General features: G+C 42.3%; 1 protein-coding gene across 2 annotated transcripts in view; it reads right to left on the bottom strand.

Annotated features, from left to right (window-relative positions):
- Positions 1–551: 551 nt before the first annotated feature.
- The window catches only part of LOC133144914 (cadherin-4-like), a 150,097-nt gene continuing 124,076 nt past the window's right edge, over positions 552–26,572 (bottom strand). The window contains exons 10-18 of one of the 2 annotated variants that reach the window (XM_061267975.1): positions 23,027–23,212; positions 19,005–19,261; positions 13,997–14,139; positions 11,019–11,258; positions 10,308–10,544; positions 9,082–9,221; positions 8,828–8,992; positions 5,578–5,791; positions 552–689 (exon numbers count right to left, since the gene is read on the bottom strand). In XM_061267975.1, the coding sequence (XP_061123959.1) occupies positions 5,585–5,791; positions 8,828–8,992; positions 9,082–9,221; positions 10,308–10,544; positions 11,019–11,258; positions 13,997–14,139; positions 19,005–19,261; positions 23,027–23,212 (1,575 nt within the window). In that variant the 3' untranslated portion in view covers positions 552–689; positions 5,578–5,584. Of the gene's footprint in view, positions 690–2,461; positions 5,792–8,827; positions 8,993–9,081; positions 9,222–10,307; positions 10,545–11,018; positions 11,259–13,996; positions 14,140–19,004; positions 19,262–23,026; positions 23,213–26,572 lie in introns of those variants that run through there. The other variant, XM_061267966.1, reaches the window with a different exon arrangement.

Below are 26,572 nucleotides of genomic sequence, written 5' to 3'. Positions count from 1 at the left end.
ATAAAATAAAAATCAACATTGATGTAAGACAATAAAACTGATACCGTCTGCCCATGTGGTTGTTTTCTTTGGAATAATGGCATTAGATTTTGAGGACTGGAGATGTTTTCCATCCATGATGTCTCACGTTGGCCATATCTGAGTCCCGAGGCTGTCCGGTGTTCTGCTAAAGCCGCCATTAGATGAAGATTCAATCAGACTTGGGCCATTCTGTCTTGTTCTTTTCCCCCACATCCTCGGGCCATAGGAGAGAAGATGTGAAAATGTGTGTACACAAAAATGTAAACTTGACCACAATATTTTTGTAAGGTTTTAACAATGATACTGCGCAAGTCTCAGCTTTCCATATTGTGTTCTTATTTGTGCAATTGTCTAATTTATAACTGATTCACATTCGGTACCATAGTCACATATTTCCAAGTGCTTCCACGAGTATCACTAACAAAATACATAAATATGTTGGGATGCAAAAGCAGACAAAAGTGCCTTTTTGAGTGGCGTTTGCCTGTCGTGGTTCCCCGTGGCTTCCTCTCGCAGTTACAAAACCTGTTTGATATCTTTAGCAAACACTCAACTGTCCAAGTTGTGGATGGGAGTGTGAATGGCTGTCAGATGTCTGAATGGATGTCGTTTGGGAAAGATTCCCATTTCTTTATGATACAGAACAAAATAACTGGAACAAGATGGACCTGAAGGGGGAAAAAACTTGGTTTTAATACTCTTTTGCAAAACACATTTTGAGTTCTACATTTTGACAAGTTGAGGTGTGTATCAAAATGAAAGTTTATTTTCATCCAAAATCTGCAGAAAGGTAATTTCTTGGATCATTTTACTGGCATAACATGCTTAAGAGTGTATGGAAGGAGAACAAGTAACAAGATTTGGATTATGCTTGAATAGTCACCACAGTACACCACAGGCCTCCAAAACCAATTAATTTTGATTCTGTTTTAAGCGAGGTTAGTTTTTAAAAATGCAATTTACATGCCCAAATCCATTCCCCAGAAAAAACATATTCATAACTTTTTTTTAATATGACAGCAATATGCAAATATTAACTTTAGCCAATTTGTATTTAATTTAGGCTAGATGTTAGTATGCAAGATCATTTTGGCTGTTTTCTCTAAATTGTTATTATTCCAATGTTTTTTTTTTAAATCATTAATTAGAATTCTAATTTAATTTTTATCTCCAACATGGAGAAAACTATGAAAATGTTGGAATTTGATACACAAGTTCTTTGACAGTGATGTCAGAAGTTATAATAATATATATACTTTTTACAGGACGATCAATATAACTAACTTTGTGTTCTTTCACATGTGTAATGGTAATCATTATTTTCTTGAACAAGAGCCAATTCCTCCTCCAGTCAGTCATGTGTGATATTATTCAATCTCTATCACCGATGCATGTATGGATCCATTCAAAGGCAAAAAGCAGCATGGTGTAGCATGCACGCTAATGTAACGGTCAACTGGATTAATCCAATGTGACCTGTCTGCTGCACCCTGGAGTTCAACCCGTTAGGCGCCAAGAGGTTTTCTTTTTTTCTCACTTTGCTTGTAATGCAGAGTAGCACATTTTAGCCTTTGTAAAAAGTCAAAAGGAAGCATCAGTAGTGTCATCCATATTGGACCAGTAGTTTCAATTTGCAGTTTGTCGAATTGAATTTTGAGACAACGCATTTGATTTAAGGAAGAAAATTGGCGTACAAGTGGAGAATGAATATTAAAATATATTTCCATGCAGGTAGAAACCTTTTATAGCTTATTTTAGGTTTGCCTGTCTGACCCTTGAATTTAAAAATATGTTTTGGAGGTAGAGAGGGGGGATGAAATACACGATTTGGATGTCTTGAGGCTGAATTGGTTAGTCAGAGCATTTGATGTGTTGCAGCTGGCAAAGAATTCACATTCCCTGCGGGAGGACTGCCCCATCACACCCAATTGACAAAACAACTGACGTGATTGTGTTGATCATCCTGGATGATGTCTGTCCACAAAAAACTAATTTGGCAACGCTGGCAACATCTGCACATTAATTCTGTGACAACACAATTGTGCCAATTCTCACTAATCTTGTCCCCAAAATGAATGAGTCATTTCCAAAAATACACAGTAACTTGCAGTGTGTAAAATGATAGAGTGTACTATATATGTTTACAGATGGCTGATAATTTACATTTTATGTTGAATTAAAATGAAAATAAAATACCTTTAATTTAATTTAGGTCTTCAAGTAGTACTTTGAAAGCCCAACTATCCGAGGACTGCATTATTTTTCTTTAAATCAAACAGGTTACAACTACTTTAATTTTCCTTCTCTGTTAAACAGGAATGAAATTCCAGTTCATAAATAATTCTGATAAGTACAAGAGGATAAACATTTTTAGTTTAGAAATAAAACAATTGAGTGATGGGACGCAGGAATGGAGATGCAAGGACGAGAGACGAAGCAGTGTTTTTATCAGGAGGGGATTTTTTTATTTATAACACACGTTGCTGAAAATGCTTTTTCCAGCTCAGCATCTATTTTACAATGTTGATCTGCAAGGCAGCGCATGTATACTGTATGGTATTTGGAAACCAAGATTGCAGTGGCACTACAAACACGCTTGAAACAACAATCTTTTTTTCCTTCTGTTTTTCTTTCTTTTTTTTTTTTTACAAAATGGGTACAAACACCAATACAAAATGCTTGTGCTGTTGACAATTTACAAAAACTTCATTTTTTTTTTTTTTTTTTTAGACATTATACACCTGTGCAATTTTTAATAATACCTTTTCATGCGGGTTGCGACATGTTTTCACGTTGGATGGTTACTCTTATAGAACTCATATCTGGCCATCATAAAAAAAGACATGCAAAAAAGCTCCAGTCATACATTAAACTTGGTCTGCTTGGTGAGCAAATACTACATTATTTACATTTGGACTTGAGCAAGACATTTCAAAGGAAGCAACAGCCTCTGTTGTTAACGGGTCGGATGTGTCCATGGTCACAAATTTGTTGTCTATCCACTCACTTCAGATATTTAAACAGATTATTTCCATACGGCACAGTTGCAGTTTTTCAACATGCAACATGATCAGTAATTGTTGTAATGAAAAGTCAACATACTGCATGTGTGTATGTGACGTGTTGTGTCCCTTAATTAGATTTAGATGTCTTCTCAAGGATTTTAAATATGTCAAAGAATATCTCTTTGACCTCTGAGCGTGATGGAACCAGCAAGAGGGCTGCCCGGGCTTTCCAGTGGAATAGCACTCGCATACTGGATATACAGTAAGGCCTAGAGGAGTGTGTGCGTGTGTATGTGTGTGTGCGTCTGTTAGACTGTACACGTCAGTTTCAAACGAAGGACGGCTTCACGCTTTGTTCTGAAGAAGCTCAAGCGCAGCGGCGACAAGTATGGCTGTGTGAGCGCTTGCGGAACTGATCAGGTTCTCTTCACCATGGCTTTTTAGTGGTGAAAGCGACCTCATCGACTTGTTGGAGCGAGAAGGAGAGAGAAAACCACCCAGTCACTCACACCCGCGAGTCATGTTGACAAATGTATAAAAAAGGTTCCGTATATACAACATTTACGTGTCAGACACAAATCACAGATAGCGGAGAGTAACAGCTGTGTTTATTTTGTGAGGATATTTGCGAGGTGGAGGAGAAACCGGATAGATAAGAGCTAATCCAGAAGCGAGCGTCATCGCTCCTTGCCTCGACTCTGATTGCACTTTAAGCTGACAGCGGTCGGGAAAATCATCGCTGTCAAGTTCGGCGCCGCGAAGTGCAATCGGTACCTGTTTGCCTTTGAATCGTGAGATTCTGACCCTGTTCACCTCATTGATTATATCATGACCGTCGGCAGGAACGTAGTTTCTGTTATGTCCCTCAACAGAATCGTTTAAAATTGGCAAATTTAGTTTCTCTTGCAAATGAGAAAATGTTTGAGGAGAAGCATCGTTAGAGTTTTCCTCCAGGAATTCATCAATTCACAGGAAATCCAGTCATCTAGCTTCACGCTAACTAGCACCGAGGAGTATTTTCCACCCACTCGTTTCTCAATGCTTTTGTATATTTGAATAATTTAAGCATAGCATCTAGAGATCTTTATTTCACTTCACCCTTGGAGTCATATAAAACATGATGACACAAGCCCATAAGCGGAGCTGCTGTTTCATTAAGTCTAAAACAAAAATATGTTCAGATGGGAAATGACTTTTAAAGAGTCCGTTTTAACAAGTCACCCTTGATATAGTGCTTGATAACTTCATAAACTTTTGCTCGCGCTAACTTCTTGATGAAAACTCTTGAACTTGCAGCCAGAAAATTTCAGGGGAACATTGCAGATGAATATTGAAGTGTGCCTAAAGAGAGGCAAATTGAGGGGCTGAGAAATCCCTGGCTGAGGCTCAAATCCCTCAATCTCAGTGAGCAACAACATTTTATATATTTATAGACATTGTCAAGAAGCAACGGCCACACCATCCAAGTAAGAACAAAACGATAGGCAGGCATAACAATTAAATTCCTTTCCTGTTATTTTACTTTGCATTCTCAACGTTGGCATTTTTCTCCTTATTTAGGAAATGGAATGTAAAATGTTTGCGCGTTTCGATAAATATGCAAACCTTCCGATCTAAAAGGCCAAGTTTACTTCAACAATACCGGACACGTGATTGGCCAGGACCGGGTCACGTGTTCAATGCAGGAAAAAATAAGAAGCTCAAAACAAACACAGCTGCTAGCGAAGCCACAAGAAACAAAGACACTTCTCCACGACAGTCCCGTCTTGGATCGCTGCGATTTCTATCATCACATTCAAGTTGGCCTGCATCTGAGGACACACCTTTATGATCTGAACAATTGTGGAATTGGTCCATTCCGACCAAGTGTAGTGTACACCTACATGAACATGCCCTCATTTGCCGGTTGCAAGCTCATCTGAAAGCAGCACTGGCGCCTCAGCAAATACCGTAGCCCATGAGACAATGGCAAGGTCTGAGTTAAAGGGTCAGGAAAATGGAAACTAATCCTGAGTTCGAGGGAGTCTGTTAAAATATGCACCACTGAAGGCACTTTTTTGGGGAAACAACAGTGCTTCTATTCTAAGTAATTCAAGTTCAAGAAAGAATAAACCAGAGCCCTCCACACAGGAGGGACTGTCATATCAGGGTTCTTGTTTTTTTGCCCCACCCCCCCACCCCAAGACAAAAATGCTCAAACTTAAAGCTTCTGCAGGGAGGCAGGCAGGGGCTGACAGCGAGAGGAAAGAGAAAACCTTCCGGAACAAGGAATGACTTTTGTTGTGGAGTGAAAATAAAATACCAAAATAAACAAAAAGCCACAGGGGAACAAAGGCACATACCAAAAAAAACCCCAACAACCTGACATAAACAATTGAAAAAAATTGGGCACGAAAGAGTTATGATAACCCAGCAACTCAATAATTCAGTTTCAGTCAAACGTGAAACAGCGCCAGACTTCTGGAGTTCTGATTGGTTGATCGGTGTTGACGGGACAGAGCATGGCAGGCCAGCTGGCGGGACGAAGGTGTGTGAGTGTGTGTGTGCTCACGTGAGACTTAATCCTCTTCCCCTCCTCCGTACATGTCAGCCAGCTTTTTGAAGCGGGGGCCCCAGTCGTTGAGGTAGTCGTAGTCCTGCTCCCCCGTACTGGACGAGTTGAGAGAACTGACCGATCCCGTGGTGGAGCCACTGCCCTCATAGTCAAAGACTAGCAGAGAGTCATAAGGGGGTGCAGTGGGGTCATTGTCAGCTGCACGTAGCCCCTAAACACAGGGAAGATTACGGATGGTCAGATTGTTGGATAAAAACTGGTCTTCAATCAACTGGATGCAAATAATGGCATTCCGGAGTGCCAGCCAGCCTTAGTGGCACCCCCTAGTGGGCATGGTAACTTGCCGTTGACAAAGCAGTATACAGAAAATGAATACAAGACAATAAAAGTTTATCTACGTGGCGCATTTTCATTGGGCATTATTGGGTAAAAAATATAGAATTGTGCCAAATGTGGATTTTTTTGTGACTGGATGATGAAATGAATAGCTCTGAACATTTTGAATATCAAAAGGCAATGAAACATCTGATATTTTGAACATTCTGTTCCCAAACCCTACTCCAATTTCTACAATTGCTACAGTTTGTAAAGTCGTTCTGTTTTTTGGATGTAGAAAACGAGTTGTGCATAAATAGCACAAATAACCTAGTAAATTTTGATTCAGTTCATGTTGTTCTCGATGTCCCGGCAACTTCGTGAATTATCGATAAAATTGTGTTTTCAAGCAGCGCTTAAAATTCACCTGCTTCTAAGAATGAAAAAGGGACATTGAAGAGAAGGCCCCCTCTGTGAGTCGTCACCTTATGGTGGTGGAGGGATTTGCGTGTCCCAATGATCCTGGAACATTGACTTGGGCCTCATGTCCCTGGTAGGGTCACCCATGGTAAAAGGGTCCTAGGTGAGGGGCCAGACAAAGCACGGCTCACAAAAACCTCTTATGACGATTAACAAAATTGGATTTGGTTTTCCCTCGCCCGGACGTGGGTCACCGGGGCCCCCCTCTGGAGCCAGGTCTGGAGTGGGGGCTCGAAGGCGAGCGTCTGGTGGCCCATGGGGCGCGGCCGGAAAAGGGAACATGGGTCCCCCTTCCCATGGGCTCACCCCCTGTTGGAGGGGCCAAAGGGGTTGGGTGCATCGTGAGCTGGGCGGCGGCCAAGGGCGGGGACCTTGGCGGTCCGATCCCCGGCTGCAGAAGCTGGCTCTAGGGACATGGAATGTTACTTCTCTGGCTGGAAAGGAGCCCGAGCTGGTGTGCGAGGCAGAAAAGTTGCCTCCACACACAGTTTGGGTTCTGGTACAAGTCCTCTCGAGAGGGGCTGGACTCTTTGCCACTCTGGAGTTGCCCAAGGTGAAAGGCGTCGAGCAAGTGTGGGTATACTTATTGCCCCACGGCTGGGCGCCTGGACATTGGGGTTAACCCTGGTGAACGAAAGGGTAGCCTCCCTCCGCCTCCGGGTTGGGGGACAGGTCCTGACTGTTGTTTGTGCCTATGCATCAAGCGGCAGCTCAGAGTAACCACCTTTTTTGGAGTCCTTGGAAGGAGTGCTGGAGAGTGCTCCTTCTGGGGACTCCATCGTTCTACTGGGCGACTTCAATGCCCACGTGGGCAATGACAGTGAGACATGGAAGGGCGTGATTGGGAGGAACGTCCCCCCCCCCCCACCGATCTGAACCCGAGCAGTGTTCTATTATTGGACTTCTGTGCTCGACACGGATTGTCAATACTGAACACCATCGGGAGTACGGGGTGCCGAACCAACTGATAAGGGCAGTTTGGTCCCTGTATCATCGATGCCAGAGCTTGGTCTGCATTTCCGGCAGTAAGTCGGATTCATTCCCAGTGAGGGTTGGACTCCGCCAAGGCTGCCCTTTGTCACCGATTCTGTTCATAACTTTTATGGACAGAATTTCTAGGCGCAGCTAAGGTGTCGAGGGTGTCCGGTTTGGGGACCTCAGCATTGCATCTCTGGTTTTTGCAGATGACGTGGTGCTGTTGGCTTCTTCAAGGCGTAATCTCCAGCTCTCACTGGAGCGGCTCGCAGCCGAGTGTGAAGCGGTCGGGATGAGGATCAGCACCTCCAAATATGAGTCGATGGTCCTCAGTCGGAAAAGGGTGGAATGCTCTCTCCAGATCGGGGATGAGATCCGACCCCAAGTGGAGGAGTTCAAGTATCTTGGGGTCTTGTTCACGAGCGAGGGGAGGATGGAGCGTGAGATCGACAGGCAGATCGGTGCAGCGTCGGCTGTAATGCGGACTCTGTACCGGTCCGTCGTGGTGAAGAGAGAGCTGAGCCAAAAGGCAAAGCTCTCAATTTACCGGTCAATCTACGCTCCTACCCTCACGTATGTTCACGAGCTATGGGTTGTGACCGAAACAACAAGATCCCGGATACAAGCGGACAGACAGTTTCCTCCGTAGGGTGTCCGGGCTCTCCCTTAAAGATAAGGTGAGAAGCTCGGTCATCAGGGAGAGACTCGGAGTAGAACTGCTGCTCCTCCTCCACATTGAGAGGAGCCAGATGAGGTGGCTCGGGCATCTCACCAGGATGCCTCCTGGACGCCTCCCTCGGGAGGTGTTCCGAGAATGTCCCACCGGCAGGAGACCCCGTGGACAACCCAGGACGCGCTGGAAAGACTATGTCTCTCGGCTGGCCTGGGAACGCTTTGGGAGCCCCTGGGACGAGCTGGACGAATTGGCTGGGGAGAGAGAAGTCTGGGAGTCCCTCCTAAAGATGCTGCCCCCGCGACCCGACCCCGGATAAGAAGAACAAGATGGCTGGCTGGCTGGCTGGATGAAGAGAAGGCCGGTCAGGTGACGGAGACTCCATCCACTTCATCGAAAGACAACGCATAGAAATCGAAACTGCCTCCATCCCGAGGGAGCCAACGGGTGGCGGGAAAGCTGCGCGTTTGTTGTGTTTGTGTTTTACCAGCCGGCTGGAACAAGATCAGGTGTGTGTATGTTTAGTGTGCGTGTGTGTGTGAACGGGAGACAAGGTTGGATGGATCAAAGCCGAACAGCTGCCAACATCTCTGGAGTGTGAACGTGCTGTCACGAGTCTGTCAATCAGCATTTTCTCACATCAGAGTGCCGACATTCAAGTTGGGTGATCGTGTTGGTGTTTGCGCGTGTAAAAATATAAAGCTGGCGTGATGAAGGAAGATGTAAACATATTGGAGTTGAGAAAGTAAGGTCGAGATCGATGGTCAGTGAAAGGCCAGGCTAACACGTACGGCTCAGTCTCACCTCATGGATAAAGTCTCCGATGTCGCCAGGGTGCGGCACAACAGGCCGGATGGGGTATTGGGATTCTGAGATAATGGGCCGCTCGTCCACCCTGCGGACGCCGGGAGGTTTGCTGATGATGTGCTCCAAAGAATCCGGTTGCTGCAGCTGGCTCAGGTCATAGTCCTACACAGCCACAGAGTGACACAGAGCTCGTCAGGGCACGGGAGGGCGGTTTTGAGTGCGGGCCTGAATGTTTTCCCTTGGGATCTCACCTGGTCCTCTTCTCCCCCTCCCTCTTCATCGTATTTCAGTATGTTGTCCCTGACATCATCCTCGGGGTCAATGAGCAGCTGTTTGGTGTGCCTTTCCTTCTCTCGCCGTTTAATCCACACCACAAACAGCAAGACCATGCCTGCAAAGACACACAAACGCACAAATGGGAGAAAATGTCACGTCTGTACCGGTATTGTATAACGCAATCAATTTGAGATGATGATTGTTCTTATTAATATTATTGAATGAAAAGCACTGTGGGGAGCCAGGTGCTTGAGCGAGGTACACAAAACTAAAGTGCTCCAAGATGTATACAATACAAACCTGTAAATAACAGTCATTAAAAAAAAACATAAAATCATGCACAACATAAAACTCAATATGCTTCATATGCTGTAATTATAAGTGTAGCATTTAAAAGCAGTTACAGATAGAGTTAAACAGATTTAAAAGCAAAGAAGTAAAAAATAGCTTACTAAAATTATTAAAACATACAGTGCAAGAACAACTGAAAATGAATTGATATACTTTGAATTTCTATTCATTCGTCTTATTGCTCTATTTATGATTCTGATTTCAGGAAATTTCAGAAATATGCATGCACAGTTTGATATCATGAATATTCAGATGATTCCGAAATAAGGTCATGCAGCATCACAATTACTTTTTAAACTTCTTAGTTTACTTAATTTATCTTGTAGAAGTATCAAACTAATGAAGACAAGACATCATTGTATGTATGTATGTATGTAATGTTTAGAATAAAGCTCAAATTACTGTTTTTGCAAATGGTGCATTGATTATTTTGAAACATTGAATGGAAAAAAATCATGTTTGCAATTTTTTTTTCAAATTCATCCAATAAAAACTGTTTGATTGATTTTCAAAGTATTTCGCTATTTTTGTCATACCTAAAGAAATGTGACAAAAAATCTGAGTCATCTTTAATGACTAAGGAATTTGACTTCAATACTAAAGCAAAAAGGACGGAAAATATGCACAATTGTCGATGACTCAGAATGTAAGGTAGCGTTTGCGGGTGAAATTATCAGAGCAAATACATTGATTTATGTCTACCCAAGAGTTAGTTACCGGTGTTGGCAAGGCCGCATGAACAGAAAAGGACAAAGCCGAACCAATCACAATCTTCCACAGTAAAAATGTGTGTTGGCGTGTACGTCAAAGAGCTGCAAGGTGTTGTGCGATATGCGCGGCTGACACTCACTGAGCAGAATGATGATGCATATCAAGATGGAGATGATCGCTCCGGTCCCCAGGCCGGCGGCCGCCACGGCGCCCGCGGTAGTGCAGTCTCCGTTTGGATCACATGGACACACTTTGACTTTGATGACCGATCTATTAGACAAGGTTGGGTTTCCCGAGTCGGACACAGTTATCGGGACCTCGTACATGCCTGGCTCCAAATAGACCTGGTATCGAAGACTGAGGCGGGCATAGTTGCCTGTGCAGAGGAAGGAGAACAAGGCCAAAGCATTTATATAAGAGCACTGCCTACTTCATTAGTTACCAAAATCCATTGCTTGTCTTCATTTTGGTCAAGCTGGAACCTGTCCCAAATGATTTTGGGCCTATAGATAATTTAGAATTTGGGGGTGTCAAACTCTACAGAATCCAGCAAAATAAAGTTCAAACATTTTTACATTTATTTTAAAAGTGGGGTTTTAATATTTGTTTGCAATATCGCACTGTTATTAAAAAGGAAGACAATCTACAGTTTTGGTATTTCAACAAAAACATTGAATTGTCACATGAGTTGCATTTGTGGGCCACATAAAATGATTTGGTGGGCCAGAAGTGGCCCCCGGGCCTTGAGTTTGACACCAGTGATTTTGATCATAGTAAGCGTTTTTTTGGGGTTTTTTTTTATGGGGGAGGGGACAGAAGCATATTCAGACACATTTGGATTTCCTCTTACCACTGATTCGTGTAATTGTCCAGTTGTGTTTAATGCTGGAAGGATAAGTAGGCAGCTCAAAGACAAAAGGCCCCGCATTGGAGTCGGTGTCGGCGTCAGCGGCAGTGATATTGACGCCGTTGACATTCTTGTTCATCTGCTCACAGATCTGAGACTCCTTGGGTATGAGCGCTGGGGCGTTGTCGTTAATATCTATCAGATAGATCTGCAGTGTGCCTGTGCCACTGGCTGCAGGAGAGCCTGAGAGCAAGAAAGGAAGGAGGAGAAAATCGGATCAAGTCAGAAGGAAAAGATGCCTTGAGAAGATGTGTGTTGTGAGAAGGTGGGGGGGAGGTTGGTGTTGTTTGGCGCCAGCAGTTTAAGGCTGACGGATTGGAGGCAAATAGCAAAAAAAAAAAAGATCGAAGGAGTGCAGAGCCTCAATGATGATGTTGCTAGAACGCGATGAGAATTCTTCAGTGTGACAGAAATACTTTTGACAGTGGTGCTCTCAAACTCCTCATTTCGCCTCGCAGGCAAATCAAACGCATCGGGGTCGATGAAGATGCGGCCGCGGCTCTTCCGCTTGCCAAAAGATGCACATAACGATGACTGTAACGCAATCAAACAAGTTCTTGCCTGCGTGTGTTTATGTTACGGGGATACCTACGATAAAGGCATTTCTGTCATGGAGGACGAGTATGTTCGGATTTTGCTATTTTTCTACTCCTTTATTCTCACATCTTACACATAGGAATGGAAAAAAAATCTGTCTCATGTCTGTGAGACTGTACACTGCTGCTTAGCATCACTGGTTTCTTTTTTAGTTTTTTTTTTTTCAAATCAAAATCGCACCGCAAGTAACACATCGACTACAGTGATTAAGCACAATGTTCTGCATAATTAGTTTCGAGGTCTTTGATGTCAGTTGGAAGATATGAAAAATAAAATGAATAAATAAATAAAAAGAAAATATAAATTCTAAAAAAAATATAAATACATTTTTGTTATTTCCTGCACTTCATGCTTTTTGTCATTGGAAGAGCATCAAACACCAACACCATTTAACAATTGCTAAGAGAAACTCACATTAAGAACTGCTGGTGGTAAACAATCATTTTTTTGTGGTTAAAATAATAGCTATTGTAAATGCGTCAATTTGTAAACAATGTAATCAGCAAATACATGTTTGGCTAAATGCGTAAATTACAACACTTTTCATTTATTAACTGGAATCATGGAAGAGAATTCATTGGAAACTATTCATGGTATCAAGGTGCGTCAAACAGAAAAAGACAGAAACTGTTCTACACACTAAGAAGCAAACGCAATCATAGTGAAACACACGTTCACATTTTTCCATTCCGCTGCTTTACTAATCCCAGCCATGTACGGGGAACAAGACGAAGCAGCTTGCCACGGTTGATAGGAGAATTATGTGGGTTTTAACCAGCTAAATAAATAATTATGTTTGTGTAAGTTCCTCAAAAGGATTTGTATTCGGTCCTTTCTGTGACAGCGGCTCAGGCATGTTGAGGCACGGTGAAAAGATGAGCGCTAAGTCTGGCAAGTGTCCTGCAAATCACATATTTGCGCATAAACAAAAGCGCGAGAAAGAAACTAGTGTGCAGTATGTGTGTAAGAGATTGTGAGCGAGATTTGAAATCATGAGGATACACGCGTACCTGACATGGAACTGTCACAACCTCCCCCACGTCTGCTTGTATTACTCACGGTCTCCTTCCTAATTCTTTCCTGATCCAGCTCACCTTGTGACGGCTGGCGCATCTCAGCACCGCCTACAAAGTCAACATGTGCATAACCCTGAAGTGTCGCCGGTTCCCATCTGTCTCTGGCCATATTCTGTTATCGAGATGATCAGTTGGTAAAATAGTCACTTTAGGGGGAAAACAATGTTGACATCCATCCAGTTTTGAAATTGTGGTGTTGGTTGGAAGGCTGACTGACCGCTGACTGACTGCTGTAAGAAGGGTTTTATACAAACATGCATTTTTAAAGAAGCTATTGTTGCCTCGAGGAAATGGCTCTGGCATTAATATTAAATGAACGGGCCGGCAAATAAGAAGGAAATATTAAATTGCCGGCAAATTAAATGTCTCTCAGGTCCAACCTATAGGTGGGTGTCAAAGTGGCCTCGTCAGCATCTTCGGTTAAACAGCAGCAGGAGGCGAGCGCACTTGTTGCTGTCGGTCATCGCAAATACACATCTTGATGTATTCTCATATTCGAATGAGCGCATTCAGACATGCATGCACTTTCAAATGAACCAATATTTCAAAGTAAACTAAACTTAAGGTAAACAGCCAGCTGCACAGCACTGATAAGGCATTTTGGGGAAAAAGTGAAAGCAGTTGGGGGGTGAGGGGCTGCTTAGTCTGCACTTCCACTTGAGAAAAGGGGCAAACATATTGGTTTGCTGTGATTGAGTTTGCGCTCGTTTAAGCTTGAGGTTTGACTCTGAGGCAGAACAAATGATATATATGTCAAATGGATTGCGAGAGAGGGAAGGAGAGGAAAGAGGAGAGGATCAGCTAGCAACATGAATCCAAGATTTACGCTAACTCCTTCCTTCCTCGTCCTGATAACCTACCCAAATGCTTGCATTATTTTATTATTTTAGAAAAACAAAGCAATTATCCATACAAGTAGTGCCACCTCTCCATTTCCGCAGAATGCATTCAAGCTTAAAGGGAAAAAATCAAAGCAGATTGTGACTGCAGGAGGTTCCCAAATGTAATCATATTTATAAACGATGGTATAGATTTTTGCCATTACATGTTCAATACATCAAGTAAAAAATTGACTGCCTCCATCTTATATTATATTGAAAAATAAAATAAACATTATTCTTTCAATGTAATGTAATTCAAAATGTAATTCAAAACAGTTTCTTATTTCATTCAATAAAAACTCTGAATAAAAGACGTAAAAACAAACTTTCATTCATTTTATGCCCGTTAAATATTTATACATCTTACCGTTATCTGTTGCCAGGAAAGTGGCTTCGTATATGTTGTTTTTCACATAGTCGGACTCCCTGTCGAGGATGGCTGTGGTCACCACCTGCCCGTTGGTTCTGTTGATAGACAGCCAGTCTGCGGGGTCATTCAGTTTGGAGTACCTAAAACCACGGGCGCAAGTCGATGGGAGAAGTTAGTGTGACTGTTTCCGTGTTTACAAACAATTATACATATTCTCACCCGTGTGCATGTATGGATCTTATTTCACACACCGCCATTAAGTCATGAGTCCCTAACCTTCACAGAGTTTAATTCCTTATTGACTTCCCTTCCAGTGCTCACAGGCTCCAGTCGATTCAGGCCCATTTCTCGCTCCTATATGCTACACGTTGTACTCAATTGCCTTCCTTGTTAAGCACTGCTGCAACTGCTTGTGCGTGGAATGCATTTACAGCAGCTGAAGTGTTTGCTTAAGGTAATGCAGTCACAGTTTGCAAAGTCTGGGCGACGGCACGTTTCGATCTGTGTGGTGACCTCGAAACATGAAAACAGGCTCAGGTAGTGTCTCCCGGAATAAAGGGCAAAGGCGGCAGAGCGGATCTTTCCCCCCCCAGCATCCCCATCTCTGTCTGATCTGCCTGTTATTGTTTCTCATTTGTCGCTTTTGGCTCATTCCACGCTTTGAATTCTCTCTGATGTCTCTCCTGCCTGACCTCATCTCACTCTACTTCTATATTCATACATTTTCTTATCCCTGCCGGTACCTTCACATCCACAATGCATTCCTTTTGTGATGGAGTTCATCATCCTGCACCTTTTTGGGGGGTTGAACTCTCACTGTAGCTTGTTGGGCATCTTGGCCTTTAACAGCAAGTTTTCAGCGCCAATGGAATTGGATTTACAAAACAGCAAATTGGGGACAAAGGCCGTGGTGCCATTTAACACACACTTCAGCTTTTAAATCCATTCAAATTGAAATAGATTCAACCTCAACCTCAGTTTGTGCTAACTGAATTATAGTATGTACACCTTTTGTGCAGGCCAATGGTGTATTTGTGTTCAATCATCGTGCTTATATATATATATTTCGGTCTCACCTAGCAGTGGATCACGGCTTGGTATTGTATATTGGGAAGTAGTGGGGGTGGACAGGAGAACCTAATCTCTATCCTGCAGCAAGAAAGGCGGGATTGTCCCAGCAGGCAGTGGGCCTGATCCTGAGTGAACTAGCATGTTTCAAAGAGGGATAACAGAGATGACATTCCCACACTCTGAAGGTTTTCACACAGACCAGGCAAGCCTGTGGACACTACCTGGCGGACTGTGAAATGCTTAGCTGGAGTAACGTGGATCTATCACAGCAGGGTTGGAGGGATAAACCAGTGAAACAAGGGGAAAGGGCTATTTTCTAGGAAGGAAGAAAAGGGGCTTAAAAAAGGTGCCACCAGAATTACCAACATGGCTACATCATCTGCTCGTAAAAACCTCATCAAGAGCTAACCTATCGAGGCTCCGGAATTCATGTCTCTGGGTGTTTCCGTGGCTCAGTGGAGAGCTGACACACCAGCGAACTTTATTCTGAGCAGGTGGGGATCACACATAAAAATAGTTGGTGTGGGCTAAGCTACAAATGGAGTTTATAGGGCGCTTGTCTGACTAAAAAAAAAAAAGTCCAACAAGACCTTTGAACAAACTTAATTACAGTAACAATACGTAGTATGAATAAATAGGTAAAGGCAGCACAGCACGGCAATAAAGTAGTAAGCATGCCTGTGACAGAGGAGCTAATGTTAGTTTCATCTCATTTCAATGTAGGGAGATGACTGACCTCTATGAAAGAAAATTTCTTATCACAAAGTGGACAATGGGAACAATTGTTCGTATTGAACAGACCGTAATTATAAACTCAACAGCAGACAAGTGCAAGAGCAAATGTGAGGATGATTTCAAGATCATGATTGAGACGTTAAAAATACGGTGCTTGCTGGTATTTCATAATTTTACATCTTTTTTTTTTGTAAAGAAATAAGCCCTTATTTGATAAAATGTGATAAAAAAAAAATAAACTGACTCCAAACTACAATTTTTATTCTGACAACGCACGACCACGACTGATCTGCAATGTCGAAAAGTGTCCACAAAAAGCCATGACCAAGTGTTTTGCAGGAGAATAGAAATTCTGTCCACCTGGAGGTTTCTCTCATTTGGGACTTGCTTGGTATGCTGCTTATGATATGATTAGTTCTGGCAGCAGAGTGATCTTAGCAAGCAGCAGGAGGAAACCTGACATTTATTTTTCAAACCCCTGACCCAGAGGATGAAAAATGTATGCCTCCAGCTTAGCCAACGTGGTTTGGGTAATCATTTATGCCCGTGTCTCTGGTCCTGTGTCTCGACCTCACTAGTTCGGTGTCTGACAAGTGATGCATGATGCCATACGCACGCTCCTGCCAAGTACAGTCCACACTGCCTTCCTCCCATCCCCAACAGGATGCTGTCAGCATGTCTCTTCTTTGATCAGCACCTGTCAAGTTCAAACCTTGACCCGGAGTCAGCTACCATGCTCGACTGGCTTCTCTTTCCCTCGATCAACCTGTATTCCGCTTTACCTTTAGCTCTTTCAACACCTTTTAAATCCTCGTTTTGTCTCATGTATATTCCACTGACTGAGACATTGAGTGCTTTGTCGTATGCAGACGCGTATTATGAATCACACATTATACGAAATGCTTCGAGTGTGTGTCATGGTCGGCTTGCTGTTTGATGCATGCACAGATCAGCTGTGTAATGAAACGTCAAAGTTTTCTAGTGGCAGTACGGAGATGCATGAGCATAGCATGTCTGACAGTCAAAAGGCTTCAAAACTCATTTTTGGATATTTCTAGCTGATTTCTGTGGATCATCATATTTCCTGTCACATATTATCCAAAAGTGTAAATGTGAATAATTGTTTGTCTCAGCTATATTAGGCTCCAGAAACACAATGTCACCTGGGGTGTGCCTCAGGGTTCAATGCTGTGCCCCATCCTCTTCACTTTCTATCTGTTCCCCCTGGGCAAGCTCATCAGCAGATATGAGGTTTCCTAATATTATTATGCTTCCGACACACAGCTACTATATATAATGACTATCCCCCACCTCTTCTGCATTGTAGACGAAGCTTAACTCCCCTGATTTAAACAGCTCCAAGCACACCACACCAGCTGCGCTCTCCTACCATTCCCAGTATTATCTCTGGCCAACTCATCTTCCTTTTGACATGACTCCCATCTCACTTTTTGCACATTAAATACCCTCCACAAAAGTTCACGATAGAATTGCAGGAGCATTGCGAAACTGCATCCTTCACTGGCCCTGGCTGATGCAGAGAAGTTCATCCACATCGTCATCCATCCCCTCTAGGCAAGACGACTGCAACACACTCCTCTTCTGGATTCCAAATAAGCACATGCAGAGGCTCCAATACGTTAGTGCTGCCAGGATCCTGATGACGACAACATCACCCCCATCCTGAATTATTTCTCTAAATTGAGTTTCCTTCCTCACCCACCAGTGCATTCACGGACATGCCTCCTAGAACCTCAAAGTCCTCCTCACAAATCCTTCGCTTTGCAACAACAAACATCCTCCAAGCCCCCAAAACTAAGATCTTTGTACACCATGGGCGATCGGGCTTTCTCTTTTGCAGCTCCCACACTGCGAAACGCCCTTCCCGACCGCCCGAGGGCCCCGCATTCTACTGACGCCTTTCAACAAGATCTTAAGAATTCTTTTTACAAAAGCCTTATGCCAGCCATTCTTCTTCTTTTTAAAACATATTTTACTCTAAAGCGCTTTGAGAGCGCTGAGATACAAATACAATTCATTATCATGACACGCAGTGCTAGAAAATGGACGAGTGGAATTTTCTTAGATAGCGGAACAAAGGTTTAACAGAACAACATTTTGTAGCTGTAGAAAGAACAAAATCTCAAGACAAATTTGACTTTACAGATTATGCGCGGTGTGAAACAAAATGTCACATCATAAATTTAACATTTAATATTGTTTTTATCAGATTGTTTCTAAAAATCTCTAAACTGCTTTGTAGTGTGCTACTTTCTGGTACATTTTATTTGCTTTCTCTATCCCATCAAGCGCTATTAGACTTTCAATGAAAAAATAAAAAGTTGATGACTTTGGTAATTCGCAGAATTTTAGTGTGGCCTGGAATCATCTTCAATGAAATTTGCAACATGTTGTTTTCCGATAAAAAATTATCGGGGCGAAATTACTGCTGCACTAGAACATGCCAGGAAAAGATCACATTTGAGGAGCCCCTATAAAGTGAGTACGTAGCATAAAGGCACATTATGCAGTTCTGCAGCTCTGTGAGGTATTCATACGAGGCAAATATTGCACGACATTAGAATTTGTGAGGTCAATATAAACTGATAATGCAATCTGGACTAAATTTGGCTTAGCAAGATGAATGTTTATTGCTTAACATTGTCATAGAGAGAAGTTGAGCACAAAAAAAAAGACCACTGCAGGTGGACACATGCTGTGTCAACTGTTAGGGCTCAAACCAATAACTTCTTTTACTTTCCCTTCTGCCTATTTTTACCGCTTTCATCCCACCTCACTGTGTGTGTGTATGCTCTATGGACAACCTAAAGAGCAAACACACAGGCACCCACACACATCCAATTAGCCCAGCGGCTATTACTTCCTATTAACCTTCAGAGCATCCCGACTCAGGATTCTCCATTGGCTCATAAACTCTGCATGGTTGTCTCAGAGAGATGGATGATACCTTAAATATAGTCCCCTTGTTGAACTCTAACCCCAAACTACTAGCAGTGAGGATTTTTGGCCTGGTGCTATTGCATAGGGGAGATTTTCACAAGATGGCTGTTCATAATGTGAAACCTAACTGCTAAATGTCTTTTACAAGGTCATTTTCTGTCAGCGTTCTGCAGTTTGTTTGATTCATTTTTATTAATAAATGATCCCAACTACCTTTCTATAATTGGATGTATTGTACCTGATTGTTTGCTGCATCTGCAGTCGATCGGGATCCGTGGCCGAAAAGGTTGTCAGACTCGTGCCGGCCGGAACGCCCTCAGCAAATCGGATGTGTTTTGGATTAGTGGGAAAGTAAGGGGCTTCGTTGACATCCTGCACAGATATGGTTACACCTGCTGTGGACTGGAAGGAGGACTGGATCCCACTGGCCAGATGGGCCTGGTTGGACACCACAACTGTCAACATGAAGGCTCGGTTCATCTCAAAGTCGACCGCCTAGAAGAAAGAGCACAACACAAGTTGTTTTTTTCTTTGCAATATTTTCATCATTTCTTCAATGTAAGGGTGTCAATGAACATAAATAACAACATTTTATCAAAATGTTTCATTCATGGGTCTTTTGGTGCGGGTTGGATTCCACCTCCGGCCCTCCCTGTGTGGAGTTTGCATGTTGTCCCCGTGCCCGCGTGGGTTCTCTCCAGGCACTCCGGTTTCCTCCCACATCTCAAAAACATGCTCGGTAGGCCGATTGAGCACTCCAAATTGCCCCGAGGCGTGAGTGCGGATGGTTGTTCATCTCTGTGTGCCCTGTGATTGGCTGGCAACCGATTCAGGGTGTCCCGCGTCTACTGCCGGATGACTGCTGTGATAGGCTCCAGCACGCCCTCGATGTCCCCGGTAGGGACAAGCGGTATAGAAAATGGATGGATGGATGTTTAATTCATTATCAAGAGTATTGTACTGCTCATTATTTCATTAATTCCAACGCAATAAACCCTCATGATGTGCAAAAAAACTTTTGTGAACTCACCTACTCACAAACTAAAATGTTTTGCTGAAAAACATACCTATTCATCTATTGCCATATTCTTCCCTCACACCTTACGATGGCTGCCAAAACACACTCCTCCTAAGGCATCATGTTACAGCTGATAGCCAGCTGGCTTGACAGCGAACGGCAGCGTGTTGGAAGATTTCAGTAGCGGCAAGACAAGCAGGTAAGGTGCTTTGCGGGGTCGACGCTGGAGAGCGCAGCATGGCATGCTTCTCAAGATGATGCAAAGAACGGTCAGGATTGCCATTGGGAGTGGTGGAAGTTTGCAGTTGATCAGTTGGAAGCAGCCGACTCATTTGAGCATGGATTTAAAGTATAGGTATTTAATTTGAAACAATATTAGCAATTTTGAACAATCTTCTATTCACATATATTGGTCTCTAAAACCTGCGAATGTTCGTGTATTAGCTGAAATGATCAAACATTAAAGATTTAATCTAAAAATATAATCTCTAACAGTCCATCGGTCCATCCGTCCGTCCATCCATTTTTTTTTACTGCTTATACTGTCCAGCTTTGTCAACTGTGGCTCCTTTGAGACACTTGTGATTAACTCTCAATTCGCAACAGTCGCAGCTGTACCAACATACTGTGCACAAAACAATACAAAAACAATAATACAATCATACATAACCAAGTTCTCTGTTCAAAATACTCCATTAATCATAGTAGATGTCATGATTGCAGCGCATGTGATGACATTCATGTACAAGCTTATTAACTCCAAACTGTATAAGTTTGAACAAGCAACTATAGGTTTCTAACAAACAGACATTTGACCATTGACACACATGAGTGACACACCTAAGGAAGCACATAGTTGACTATTTGTACTCGCAATAATGCACACATATGCTCAAGAGAAGCTTATCTCATCAAAATGACATTTCTGTTTTCTCCTAATGAAGATTTCACGTGTAGTTTCCATCGCCAGAAGGAGACAAGTAAATAGAAATGAGATCAATGCGCACCTTGTTGGTAGAGTGATGCTTCGTCTAAACAGGCGAATGATGATTACCGCTGCAAGGCTAATATCTGCGTTGTGTGACGGTGATGCTAATGATTTACAACATCTGTATGGTGATTTGAGATGACAGAGGCTGTGGTATTTAGCGTTGTAATAAAGCTTCTGGGTTGACATCACCTCAAAATGTGTTTGTGTATTTGTTTGCACCTAGGAAATATACAAACACGGGTTGGTGGTAGTGTCCGACGACCTTTGTGGCATACTGGAGCAAATTTAAAGGCCAGCGCTTTCATCTGTCGCTAGTTGTGTTCAGCACAAAAGTGAAAGCACACACGCACACAAATATATAAACATATACAGTATATGAACCAGATTACCGTGTATTTTAATTTTGACCTTAATTGAAACATTTGTTTACAAAGCTTTTAATTATGCTTCAATCAATTCCACACTGTTCAACAATATGCAAGTCAGAAAATTAATTTTGACCTTAATTGAAACATTTGTTTACAAAGCTTTTAATTATGCTTCAATCAATTCCACACTGTTCAACAATATGCAAGTCAGAAAATGTTTTATCTAATACAGGGTCAAGTTTGTTGTTGCTTCATTTTTATTTTTTATTTTGCCTATCTAGAAATTTAAAATTGAAATGAATGGTCTATATATTCTAATGTTATTAAAGCCTCAATTTCTAAAACATTGTTGGTCTTCAATAGAATATTTTCAAATACTTTTAATACGCACTCTGACTTTGGGGTCAGGTTAATGTAATTATTATTTGTGTGGATTGCCTCATAAAATGTGAGGCAATTGCCGGAAACCCCTGATTTCCAGAGGCCCAATAAGTTTTCTTTGTTTTAAAGTATTTACTTTGTTATTTAGCCTTAATTAAAATTCTTCTTCAAAAAAAAAAAAGAAAACACATCAAAAAGCTTAATCTATCCAAGCTCCTGACACCCCCCCCTACTCAATCCCTTGTTTTGCAAAAAAATCCCCTCACCTAACCAGTAATCTCTCTTACTTCCACCATTCCACACAAGGATCCTGGCTCCTCCTAATTGTGTCCTCGCTTCACTTGACTACTCCTCCCCCCAACCTCTGTCATCTTTTGTGTTTGTCATCATCTACGATTTACATATCTTAATGACTCACTGCGATCAAGACTCCCGTGTTTGTGTATTTCCAAACACTATTATTTTCACATTTGTCTTTTTCCAAATCTATTATCCACACCCTGATATGCGAACGCCTTCTCATCATCTCCCCCGAGAGCTGTGTAAATGTGACAAGCCATGGTTAAGACCTTAGCCATTGTTTACAGATGAGCCGAGGTGCCCTGAGGGAGATTGTGCGTACCTGCTTGCGGAGAATTCTTATGCGCGAGCAGCACACTGGCAAAAATGAGAGGGCCTCTTATGATGTCTCGACTCTACCTATCACATTGATGTCTGATGTGACCCATTCCGCTTGCTGTTCCCTGGAGTGACTCGCTGTTTACCTTATGCGGTAGTCTATTTCTTGTCATTTCCAAGGGGAGTACTGTCTCTTCATTTTTGATTTTCTGATAATATCCCGTGGGTCTCTACGGAAGCTCGCGGCTACTCGGCCGCCTGCTGAATTTTACATCAGGGAATGCACGGAATGGACAATGAAAGGCACTCATCTAGATAATGAAGAGAAGCAAAATGCCAATGTGCACGATTCAGGGTCCTGTGGGAATTACACACAATGGCTATTGTTATTTCTTAAGCATTATTGTCAGATAGGAGATGAGATTTGCGGAACTCATGCGACATAAAGAAGCTATTTCAAGAAACACACACACGTCGTCAGCACACGCATGTACACACTGTAAAGATTTTTTTTTGTTGCCTTCATAGTAAATGGTTTAAACAAGCTGGGACAACCTTCGTCCGATCGGCTGAACACAGCAACAAGACAAATCTTTCTTGTTTCTGTCGTTCACTACAGCAGGTATCCCATTATAAGCGTCTAAAGCTGCCGCCTCCGTAATTGGGAAATCAATAGCTTATTGCTACAGCGGTCCTGGCAGCCATTGCGTAAAGGTATGAGCGTGGGAGTTTTTCAAAAGGACTTCCAATCCTTCATTTTGGACAAGGAGGGTCATTCCAAAGGCAAAGACTGCAAGCTGGCCCTTGTAAAGGTTCTGTGTTTGATTACTATTGTTTGATCACACTCGAACTAACGTTTAGATAAAAATAAGGGATTGGCTTACCTTTACCACAGTCACCATGCCATCATTGGTTACGGGGTCAGTGCGAATGGTGAAGTGCCCGGACGGATCGCCACTGATGATCCTGTAAATTGCATTCCAGTTGGGGGAATGCGGTTGGTCGGCATCGATCACCGTTAGGTTAGCCACCACCACATCCACCCGGTTCTCAGGAACCTCGCCGGAAAACTGCAGGGGAGGGAAACAAATGTTACCTTGAAAAATGTTGCTTGCAAATCAATTTATTTTTGACAAATGTCCTTGCGGGATATGTTGAGCTGTTGAGGTGCGGCAATTTGTTCAAAACATTTCTGTCTGCCATTTCTCTTAAGTGAAGCCCTTTCAGCTTTCCAGGTGGAGTACGTTTAATGACTTTGCTTTTGCTACCGCTGAGCCGCAAACGGACGCTAAACACAATTGCACACTGGAAATGCACTATGTCTGAAAGGTTCCTTCTTTTCTGCACCCCTTGTTCTCATTCATGCACATTTAATGTCCTCTCGCTTTGAAAGTCAGAAAAGAAGAGGAAGTGAAGACAGCCAACAGGAGCCACCGGTGGAGGGGGGGTAGCCCATCTGTTTGAGCGTAAATGAGTGGCTTTTAGTTGTCTCCTCGCTGTGCTAACACGTGCTATGTCCTGATAAGCCTGATGACGAGTGAGCTGCTGTCTGTCGGATGTCTGTCACGGTGGGGATTGACCAAAGTTGAGGGATAAAGATGAACGGCAACGCGAAAACTCTGAGGTGATGGTGCGTGGTCGACGGGTGATTACGTACTCGCGTTGACTCATCTGGAAGCAACAAGCATGAAGCGTCTCGGCGTCACCATGGGTAACAGACATGGTTGAAGCCACTGAGCCGCTTATGGAAGTGTATGATATCAAAAAGCAAAGCCCCGGACCAAACACTCCAACGGGTCGTAATACCCGACACAACCTTTCGCATCTAGCAGCAAACAGCTGACAGCTGTGGCTGGATTAGGGGCCTGTGTCTGAAAAGCTGTTCGGCGACTTGATGACATTCTTAAAACAACACACAGGTCCGGGTGGTCCTTTCCAACTGCTGCTATGAAATAAGGAGCAGCTTGACAGAGAAGCTATTGTGTGTATTCTTGCTTTGGTTCAATGACTCCCAAAATCAAAATTTGGCTTCACCGACTCGGAGTATCTTCATGTGATATCTAAATTAGTGTGATGTCAGCATGATAAAAGATGGGTCGTCAAGTTAACATATATTTTCACTCACAATTCAAAGATTGACAATAACAAAGCTTTGCCGCTCAAAGACTGCTTCATTTACAGTCGAAGAAAATGAGGATTTAATTGATTTATTGTTTGCATAAAGAAATTATACTGGAAAATAAGTGAAATGAGTCAAAATTAGCCCAACTGTCAAAGGTAATAAAATGTTTAACACTCAATTTTGCACTCATGCACTGTAAAAAAAAAAAAAAAGAAAAGAAAAGGCGAGTCAACTTAAAATTTCAAGGTAATAAACTTCAATAAAATTAAAATTTGACAAAGTATTTCAAGTATTGCTGAGTGGAATTGTGATTTTGTCCCTTGCATTGTCTCCCTAAACTTAAAAATATAAGTAAAAGCAACTCAGCGGATTGTTTAGGGGCAAACAACTTGCAAAGCCACGTTGTTGCCTTAAATGTCAATAATTTATTCACTAAAGTTTTTCCAACTTAAAGTGTTGTTTCAGCACAAAAAAAATATCAGTTGTATTTTTTTACATTGGAATGATAGTGCACTGTCTGCATAAACAAACAAGTAGTTCCCACACATTCATACTATTTCTAAATTATTTATTCTCTTCAGGGCTGTGGGGAGCTGAAGTCCACCAAACTTTGGGCAAAAGTTGGACGACAGGCCAGATTGGTTGGAAATTACCCAGTGTCAAGATATGGATTTTTCGAAATAGTACCAATGTTCAAAATGGTATTATTTAGAAATATACTGTATTTTTGTTGTGTTATATGAGCTGAACAATTAACATTTTTCACATTAGATGGCAAAAGGTACAATTAATAGAAGATATGCACCGTGATATTTTTCAAACATGCACCTTGGCTCATTAAAGGTTGGCAAACGATGTTTTGCAAGACCTGTGGCGTTTATAGCAGACCAAACTATTTGCATAATGCTTTGCCTTCTCAACCAAATGACTTTTATGCAAAGCTACCATCCAAAAAGGGCTGATTTACGATTCGATTGGGAGAAATTGCTCTGCTCACTAACCTCGGCTAAATTTGATCATCAGTAACCATGATGGCAATAACTTTGCTGTTTGGCAATGATTGAGATGCACTAAAAGCAAAAGTTAGAGAGTACTAATCTTTTACTGGCCACCAATATCAATGCACCCGCCGTCACAGTAGGCGCTTTATGTAGGGACAGGAGGGTTTTCCAGACCTGGGCTTCTAATTTACGACCGCTGGGTAAGAAAAAAAAAAAGCTCCTGAGATAGAATAATTTGTCATTCACATCACTTTTTTTTCCTTTGACCATCTTTTGGAAACCACAACACGGTGGTCCACTCAACTCCCTACTTATCATGTTCTCCGTGCATGTTTTATTTTATTTTTAAATTCAGCGATCGTCTTGCCGAACATTTCCTTTATGTCTGACACATGCTTGCACATTGTTAACAGCCTTGGGGGTTAAATGCTAATGCTACATCCTGAGTGATCACCTCAAAGAGCTGCCTAATACCACCAAGCTTATCGCCTTATAAGCCCAACTGGCCCATTGCTCACTTCTCCGCACATGAGAGACCGACTCGGTCCACTGCAGCAAATCATCTTTGCGTCTTTGACACAACACTTGTAACGTTCAATCAAAATCAACACGTACCATCGGTTACGCTTTCCAGCTCTTGACCAGACATTAGCATAGAGCCCCACTAAATATTGATTTTTGCACAACACAAAAGACAGCATGATAAAGTGAACCACACTTTTTAATATCCCTAAATCTCTTGTTTTTTATTCATAAATAATTGATGGTTCAGCTGGACTGACACCCAGGCTGCTTCTAATCACCCCTCCCACCCAAAGCCGATATGATATATTACATCACAACACGGACTTTACTTTAGACTTTTCCTTTTTAACTTTCATCTTTGTCTAATGTGTTCATTATTCTAAATATCACTATTATGACAACAATCATTTTTCAGGCTCCGTTCTTGTAGTGATGAAAATCAATGATATGGATTAGTCATTTCCTCATGTGTGTGCACGTGTGATTTCCTCAGGAAATGAGAAAATAGTACTTGTTCCACTTAATACACTACAATAACTGTCTTCCCGATTTTCTCATTGTCATTCTCCTGACCATCTGCTTGATGCTACCCGCTGATTTTCAAAACAACAGTCCATGAACACGACGTAACCACTTTGTGATAATTTTTTTTGTGGATGCTCTTCGGAAATATTCAATGGCATTCATGACGTGTTTTGAAAATGAACAACTGTTATGACATGTTTGCTTATATAAATTATTTGGTTGTTAGTAGGAACATAAAACTTTCAAATAATAATTTC

Source organism: Syngnathus typhle, linkage group LG2 (genome assembly GCF_033458585.1).
Source record: "Syngnathus typhle isolate RoL2023-S1 ecotype Sweden linkage group LG2, RoL_Styp_1.0, whole genome shotgun sequence".
Classification (NCBI taxonomy): Eukaryota; Metazoa; Chordata; class Actinopteri; order Syngnathiformes; family Syngnathidae; genus Syngnathus; species Syngnathus typhle.
This window is presented reverse-complemented; position numbering and strand designations above follow the sequence as displayed.